Source organism: Rattus rattus, chromosome 9 (assembly GCF_011064425.1).
Source record: "Rattus rattus isolate New Zealand chromosome 9, Rrattus_CSIRO_v1, whole genome shotgun sequence".
Lineage (NCBI taxonomy): Eukaryota > Metazoa > Chordata > Mammalia > Rodentia > Muridae > Rattus > Rattus rattus.
In genome coordinates this window covers 33,485,598-33,493,883 of record NC_046162.1, presented here as the reverse complement: position 1 = coordinate 33,493,883, position 8,286 = coordinate 33,485,598, and the positions used below count along the sequence as shown (strand labels likewise).

Genomic DNA, 8,286 nt, shown 5'->3' with positions numbered 1-8,286 from the left:
TAATGAGGGAGGACCAGCCCATTGTGAGTGGTTCATCCTGGGCTGGTGGTCCTGGGTTCTATAAGAAAGCAGGCTGAGCAAGCCATGGGAAGCAAGCCAGTAAGCAGCACCCCTCCATGGCCTCTGCATCAGCTCCTGGCTCCTAGACCCTCCACTGTGTAAGTGCCTGTCCTGACTTCCATCAATGATGAACAGCAATGTGGAAGTGTGAGCCGAATACACTTTTCCTCCCCAACTTGCCTTTTGGTCATGGTGTTTCATCATAGTCATAGAAACCCTAACTAAGACAAGGGTGCTGTATTTGAGCTTTCTGAGGACACAGTGGCACCTACTGTATACATGAATTTATGCTGGAGAATGAAGGTGATGACCAGAAGTACTTTCTGGGTTTGAAACCCTCACGGGATTGCTTCTCAGTCAGGCTATCTGTGGGCATGGTCTGGGGTAAGGAGGAATGGGTTTGCTGTTCCAGGAGCCTGTGACGTTCAGGGACATCGCCGTGTCCTTCAGCCAGGATGAGTGGCTGCACCTAGACCCTGCTCAGAGAACCCTGTACCGAGAGGTGATGCTGGAGAACTACAGCAACCTGGCCTCGCTGGGTAAGGAGCTCCCTGGGGGCTGAGAGTCTGCCACGGAGGCACGAGATCCCTACCCACCACCTGGGAGGGCATGTGCAGGGTTTGGCTAGGTTGAGCTGGGCTCAATCATGGCTGCTCTTCCTCTTGGCTATTCTCAGAAGTCTGAACACAGCTGAATTGGCAAAGGGTACCTTTTCTGTGTTTTCCTGTTGCTGTGGGTCCCCTAAGATATCGCACCAACAGGAACACTGAGCTAGATCCCTGACTGATCCTCAGGCTTCTGGACACCCTCTAGGAGCCCGGTTTTAGGCTGCTTTCTAAACAGTTTCTCCTCCTGTGCATGGTACCCCTACCTCAGGGTCGACTTGGGCTGGATCTCTGTGCCAGTATGGCTGCTCATGTCTTCTTGTTCATGAACAGGGATTCTGTTTCCCAAGCCAAAGGTCATCTCTCAGTTAGAGCAAGCAGATTTCCAGATGGTGGAAAGTGGAATGTTTCAAGGTGTATACCTCGGTAAGTGGCAGAGGGAGTGGGATTGAACCTGGCAGTTCCTACCTGCCTGGGCACACTAAGGGGATTAAGCTCAGAGGACACCTGCTAGGAACCTCCTTTGATGCACATGGGTTTGCTGGCAAGGATGTGTGTCCTTTTGTTTCTGATCACCTGGTGCATCGGGTTCAGCGGGAGAGGTGAATTGTCCAAGCACGGTTGTACTTTGTCAAATGCCTCTGGTCACCTGAAATCACGTGCTGCCACGGGACACGTGTTAAATGTTTATCAGTCTTGCTCCATCTACTGTCCCTTCACATTTCCTGCACTGATAACTCTTTCCCTTCAGTGGTTTGCGTGTGGCTTTCATGACTGCAGTGCATCCCCTGTTCCAGCTTCCCCGTAAACACATTACTAATAACCTCAGACTACCCCAAAAGTGTCGGTGTCGCACTAAGGAAAACACATCACAGGACTTCCTCTTGCGGTCGTTTGTTACCAAGAACAGGCCCAGCTTGAGTTCTCTACGTCTTTCTCCCCATGCCTTCCACCTCTCCCATCTGCAGCTTGTCTGTTGCGTGAATCTAAATCTGTGCCTGCCTGAATGCTCTCTTAGGAGTTTGTCTGTCACTGTGCCTGTGTGTGTCCCTAGCGGTGGGCTCTGAAGCCGTAGTTGGTTAATCTGCTCTAATCTCCCCGGCAGTGGGTGTGCACACTCCTTGCTACCTGCCTAAATGTTTTGGATCCAAGGATGAAAGACACACACACACAAACACACACACACACATACACACACACACACACACACACACACACACACACACACACAGAGCCTTCTATTTTAATATGTCTTGAACAGCCCAATGGCTGGGCACTTTCAAACCTCCCTGTGGCTAATGCACTCTCCTCCTGAATTGTTACTTACTAAAACCTATTTTCTATCCTGGCCATCACAGACTCAGGCCTGTAGCCCTCGTGGGCCATGACCCCCAACTCTTTCATTTTGGAAGTGTCTCTGTCTCTCTCTCTCCTACACTTGTTAGGCTGGGGCCTTCTCCCTGGCCGTTTCCTTCCTCCTGGATTTCCTTGCCCCCAGAACCTCAAAATCTCACCTGTCACCCTGCCCAACCATTGCCACCTGCAACTTTATTTACAAATTAGAACCAGCTAGGGGGCAGGGACATCTCTCTTGCAAATTCCCATGCAAATTGGGAACCCAACTAACATAATATAGACAGTAAACTAAATCTACAACAGGGCTTTAGCTATTGAACATCACAGAGATATGGGAAAAGAATGAGGGATATTTTTACAGAAATCTTTAACAGAGTTTTACAAGGGATAAAGTTTTGCTAACTCCAACTGACCCAGATAACAGATCAAAGCGATCATGTGATATCTGAATGCTGCTTTCGACTCTATGTCAGTATGTCAGGTATTTATATTATAAGGTTGTTCTTCAACCTATTTTTTCCTTTCTACAAGTGACTACCATATCATGCATTGTTCTCTGGGTCAGAGGCATGGAATTATACATTAGCTTAGGTTTTTTTTTTTTTTTTTTGGTTCTTTTTTTTGGAGCTGGGGACCGAACCCAGGGCCTTGCACTTCCTAGGCAAGCGCTCTACCACTGAGCTAAATCCCCAACCCCAAGCTTAGGTTTTTAAAGTTGGTTGCATGGAAAAAAATCCACAGCAAGTAAGGACAGTTGTCACATTGTTCTTGCAAAGGCAGGTTAAACAGACAGGCTGAGCGCGTAAGTAGGGTAGCATTCCTAATTCTGAAGTGATCTCCAGGTGTATTAATGACCTCTGGCTATGAGGTCCAGCAGAAGTTCCAGTCTTTTCTAATGTAAGAGGTTTTCATTACATATGTGTTACCATACCTTGGGCTTTTGCCTATTTTGTCTATAACTCAATATCCATTGTTAAGGAAAATTAACAAAAGTAAATGTATGTATACATACATACATACAGAATATGTATAGAGTTTAAGCATGTTTGCAGATACTCATTAGGCCCTTCTTGACTGTGACATTCGCAAGCTACATAGAGCAGATACATGATTCCTGGTCTGTACAGTGGAGTTTGTTAGACTCTGGTTGCTGTACCGGAAGTGCTCACTTCCTGTTGTACTTTGGATTTTGTCTTTGTTTCTGGTACCAGACAATAATTCTTTTGGGCTCAGTTACTTACCCAGAATTCACTTTGTGCTGGCAGTAGCTGGGCATTCTGAGTCAATTTCGTCTTGGGTTGCCATTTATGAGCTGTCTTTAGATTTTCCTTTGTTTTAAATGAGGATATTTTCTATCAATAACCTTTTTCAGAGTCTCTGTGTACAGCATATGTCTATGTCTCAGCCCTTCCTCCTCTCCTTTAGACATAGGTTTTACAGTAGAATTCTGACATTAGACTTCTTTTCCCCTATCAATAGCATCCACACTTGGCTCCACTCTGTTTGTGAACACCAAGTGTTGATAACTGTTTATCTGTCTGATTCTGATTATCTTTTTTTTTTCTATATCAGTAACTTCTTTTATAATCAAGAGAATGGAAGCTCTTTTATAAAATGTATTCATTTCTTTTGAATCAGTGATTTAATTTCTTATAGTCTATCCTTACTACCCTGGCTGTCATTTAGACTTTATCTTTTTTTACATTAGTTATTTATTTTGTGCAGGAGGGTAGTTGGGGGATGAGTCAGAGCATGAGTGTGGAGCTGAGGGCAGCTTTCAGGACCCAATGCTTCCTCTACCACTTGAGTCTAAGTTTGAACTAAGTTGTTGCGGGCAGCATGATCCCCATCCAGCCATCTTGGACCCTAGATTTTATCTTCAACTTCGTCTTATTACCACTCAGCTTAAATATCAGTATGGCTGCCTCCACTACCCACTGCTTTGGTTTTGTTCGTTCTTATATATTTTTCATAAGGCCATAGTTACCTCTTTGGCGGTCTGGCTACTTGGCTATTAAATGGAAAGTTTACTCTTCCCTGGCTATCTTCCCTGTAATTCCCAGAGCACCAGCCTCTGCACGGTCTGTTGAGGGAAGGCGCCTTACACCGTCAGCACTCTGACAACAACCAGCATGGCACTGTGGAGACTGATACTGTTTCAAAGAGTTCTTGGAGCATGGGCTCCTCCTCCCCCTCTCCTCCTCTTCTTCTTCTTCCTCCCTGCAGTTTTCTTTTGGGATTTACCTGAGTGTACTGGCCCCTGACTTGGGTGATGAAACTGAATAGTAACATAAGCTGTGCTCAGAAATACATGACAACCCAGGCTTTGTTGCTAAGTCAAGACTGGCACCCCTTCTTACTGTTAGAGCTGCCACCTGATGTCCTCAGCCCATCTTCACCATCTTCACACACACACACACACTCAGGCACTCACAGACACACACACACACACACACACACACACACACAGGCACACAGACATGCAGGCATGTGCACACGCACACACACACACACTCAGGCACTCACAGACATACACACACACACACACACACACTCAGGCACACATAGACATGCAGGCATACACAGACACACACAGATACACACACACACAGACACAAACACACAGACACACACAGACACACAGAGGCAGGCAGGCACACACACACACACACACACACACACACACACACACAGACAGTCAGGCACACAGACATGCAGGTGCGCACACACACACACACACACACACACACACACACACACACACACACGTTTCTTCAGACCTTTCAGGCATGTCTACCCTCCCCTATTTCCTTTCCTTTGTCCTTGTCCTAACCTTTGCTAAGATTTTGAGTTTGGATTTGTTAGCTGTGTCACGTGGTTTTGAGTTTGGCTTTTCTGTGTCATGTATTTTTTTGCATTGTTTTCCTTTATTCTCTGTGCAAGAGTTGCTGACATTTTGTTTAATTTAGGGTGGAAGAGCTTGTTTGAACCCAGGGTTTCCAAAGAGGAAAATAAGGAAGTCTTGAAACACCAGAGAGTTGATGATCTTTTCGGCTTCTTATTGGGAAAACCATGTGTAAATGAGGAACAGTTGGAGGAGCAACCAGGCTATAGGAAAAACCTCTTCAGTGAAATGCTGCTTTCTCTTAGAAGAGACTGTACACAAGAGAGGGGCTTTCCAGGGATCGAACTTGTGAGAAATCCTAGGAAAACCAGAGTTGTCTCCGGAGGAGGAAAGCCTCGCTCCCCGCAGTACTCAATTCTATTCAGACAACTGGGGTTCAACACAGTGCACAAGCTTTATAAGTGTAACATCTGTGGGAAGGTCTTTCTCCACAGTTCTTCCCTGAGCAAACATCAGAGGATTCACACTGGAGAGAAGCTCTACCAATGTAAGGAATGTCGGAAGGCCTTCAGCCAAAGCTCGTCCCTGACACAGCACCTGAGAGTCCATACTGGAGAAAAGCCGTACGTCTGTAGTGAATGTGGGAAGGCCTTCAGCTTCACCACCTCTCTCATTGGGCATCAGAGGATGCACACTGGAGAGAGACCCTATCGATGTAAGGAATGCGGCAAAACCTTCAAAGGCAGCTCGTCCCTTAACAATCACCAGCGGATCCACACTGGAGAGAAGCCTTATACGTGTAGCGCGTGTGGGAGAGCCTTTAGCCAGTGCTCGTCTCTTATTCAGCATCAGAGGATTCACACTGGGGAGAAACCATATGAATGCAGCCAGTGTGGGAAAGCCTTTACGTCCATATCACGGCTGAGCAGACACCACCGCATCCATACCGGAGAGAAGCCCTTTCACTGTAATGTGTGCGGCAAAGTGTTCAGTTACCACTCGGCCTTGATCATTCATCAGAGGATTCACACTGGAGAGAAACCGTATGCATGCAAGGAGTGTGGGAAAGCCTTCAGCCAGAGCTCAGCACTTATCCAGCATCAAAGAATCCACACGGGAGAAAAGCCGTACAAGTGTGACGAATGTGGGAAGGCCTTTTCCTGGATCTCGAGGCTTAACATCCACCACAGAATCCACACAGGAGAGAAACCTTACCACTGTAAAGAATGCGGGAAAGCTTTTAGTTCCCACTCTGCAGTCAATACTCACAGAAAAATCCACACTGGCGAGAAGCCTTATAAATGCAGTGACTGTGAAAAAGCCTTCAACCAAAGCTCAGCCCTCATCCAGCATCAGAGAATTCACACTGGAGAGAAACCATTCAACTGTAAAGTCTGTGGGAAAGCCTTCAGACAGAGTTCGTCGCTTATGACACATACAAGGATTCATACAGGAGAAAAACCTTATAAATGCAAAACATGCGGGAAAGCGTTCAGTCAAAGCTCATCTCTTGCCAACCACCAGAAGACACATTATTGAGGACAACCGTATAAGTAAAATGCATGCGGTAAATCTGCCTTGAGACATTCATTGCATACTGACTGTGACAGAATTCATCCAGAGAGTGATGAGTGGTAGTTAGTCGCGGGTGAGCATGAGGGTAGATTTCAGCAAACCTCTGGCATTCGTGATGCAGAATAAACTTGTGTTTGGAAAAGTTACATAGAATGTTTTCCACATGTTCTGAAGTTTTACTGATGATGAAGTTGACACTAAGATTGAAGGATTAATATTTTCTTTCTAGTGATGATGTAGAATTCATAGCCACCAACCTTTTAAAGCATCACTGGGACCTACTGATTTAGGCGAAAGTGCATACATCAGACCAGTCTAGGATCTGTGTTGGACAATGCCTTTGAGTGTGAATGCAAAATAGCTGAATTAGAAAAAATGAGGAAAAAATATCTAGCTGCCCATGGTCACTAAAGTTTGCTTTTCAATACTCTGGAAACGAGTTCTTATTTGTTGTTAAAACTTATGGTTCATTTTCCTTTCTCTATTGCTGGATTTTCTTGGTCCTGCCAGCAACATGAAGACTTCCAGTATAATTTAAAGCTGAGACCTTTTGCTGGGGCTCAGTTTAGACTTAACCCAATTATACTAGCCTGAGAATGCCACGAGGCTAGTTCTTTACCTCCTTACCTCTCTCCAGTCTCGTTCCATGTCCACTGTGTAATCTCTCCCTTTTTGCCTCCCCTGTGTTACTCTCTCAGCCTGGAAGTTCCGCCCTCATGCTTCCTGCCCCATCTGTTGGCCTTTAGATCTTTATCACAACCAATCACCTGATTCATCTCTTAGGTTGCTTTAGGCAGAGAGGAAGGGCACACATTTACAATGTAGAAAACTCAGTGATGGACATAAAAATGAAAATACCAAAGTCCTGCCGGCACTTAGTTATCTGCCAGTACAGAATTAACAATTAAAAATACAGAGACATACCTTAATACAACTTGAGGAAGGTCAGCCCAACAATTTCCACTAAGCTGAGAAGAAAATCACCCTGAGTGTGCAGGCGTATTATTCTTTGCTTTATCTTCCCACAGTTTATCACCTCTGGTTCAGACCTGAAAGCACTTTAAGGCACACAATGCATGGTGTCTCCACTTGTTTTTCTCAGAATGCAATTACCTTTGCTGCACTAAATTGTGAGGTAAAGGTTCCTCAGACAAATGCTTTTGAAATTTTATTTACACACACACACACACACACACACAGTTCATCAGAAATAAGAATTATGTCACAGTGAAGCACTGTGCTCCTTGTAATAATTGTGCACTGTTTATATAAACTTTTAGAGTCAACTTCTTAACCCTGTGAAGTTTCTAGAACTTCCTGTGTCTTGTGAACCATCTTTTTCCTGTTTCCATTCAAGGTAAGTTCAAAACATAGCCCACCAGCCCCTTCCTCTTCCAAAACATTTCCTCTGTCTTATAGATTTCCTCTGCCTTATAGATGTCTGATTGTTTTCTTCCATTTATGGCTGAGCATTGGCTCAGTATACCACAGCAGCAGTCCGTATTCTTAGTACCAAGACCAACTGTGACCCACAACAGCTACTTCCCACTGGGCAGGGTTATTTCCCAGGTAGGAGAGATTGTAGTCCCATGGTTAAAACAGTTTACTACATAGTGAGAATTTTGGTTTTAAACTTAGAAATGTTTTGGGGAATATGTTTCTGTTTTAATCCCAGGCCATGGGTTATGGGGCTGCTTCAGACTGTCCACAGCAGTTGACTGTGATTTGCATCATGCTCTGGCATGGGCTTGCTTTTGCCAGCTGCAGATGGTTTCTGCAAGTGGGTGACAGTTGGAATTCTGGGGACTCTTAAGAGGGTATATAAATGCAAGAGCCCCTGACAGG

The 8,286-nt window shown here is 45.2% G+C and overlaps 1 protein-coding gene across 1 annotated transcript; it reads left to right on the top strand.

Moving 5' to 3' along the window:
- Nucleotides 1–237: 237 nt before the first annotated feature.
- Nucleotides 238–6,868, top strand: Znf879 (zinc finger protein 879). Its single transcript, XM_032911811.1, has 3 exons — nt 238–599; nt 999–1,091; nt 4,991–6,868. The coding sequence occupies exons 1-3, from the start codon at nt 455–457 to the stop codon at nt 6,403–6,405; spliced, it is 1,653 nt and encodes a 550-aa protein (XP_032767702.1). The 5' UTR covers nt 238–454; the 3' UTR covers nt 6,406–6,868.
- Nucleotides 6,869–8,286: the final 1,418 nt, after the last annotated feature.

Bases quoted from the DNA above. Each gene is read 5' to 3' on its own strand.
- Znf879 (XM_032911811.1), top strand. From the start codon at position 455: ATGGGTTTGCTGTTCCAGGAGCCTGTGACGTTCAGGGACATCGCCGTG. The intron at 600-998 runs GTAAGGAGCTCC...GTTCATGAACAG, and splicing joins CAGCAACCTGGCCTCGCTGG to GGATTCTGTTTCCCAAGCCA. The intron at 1,092-4,990 runs GTAAGTGGCAGA...TGTTTAATTTAG, and splicing joins GTTTCAAGGTGTATACCTCG to GGTGGAAGAGCTTGTTTGAA.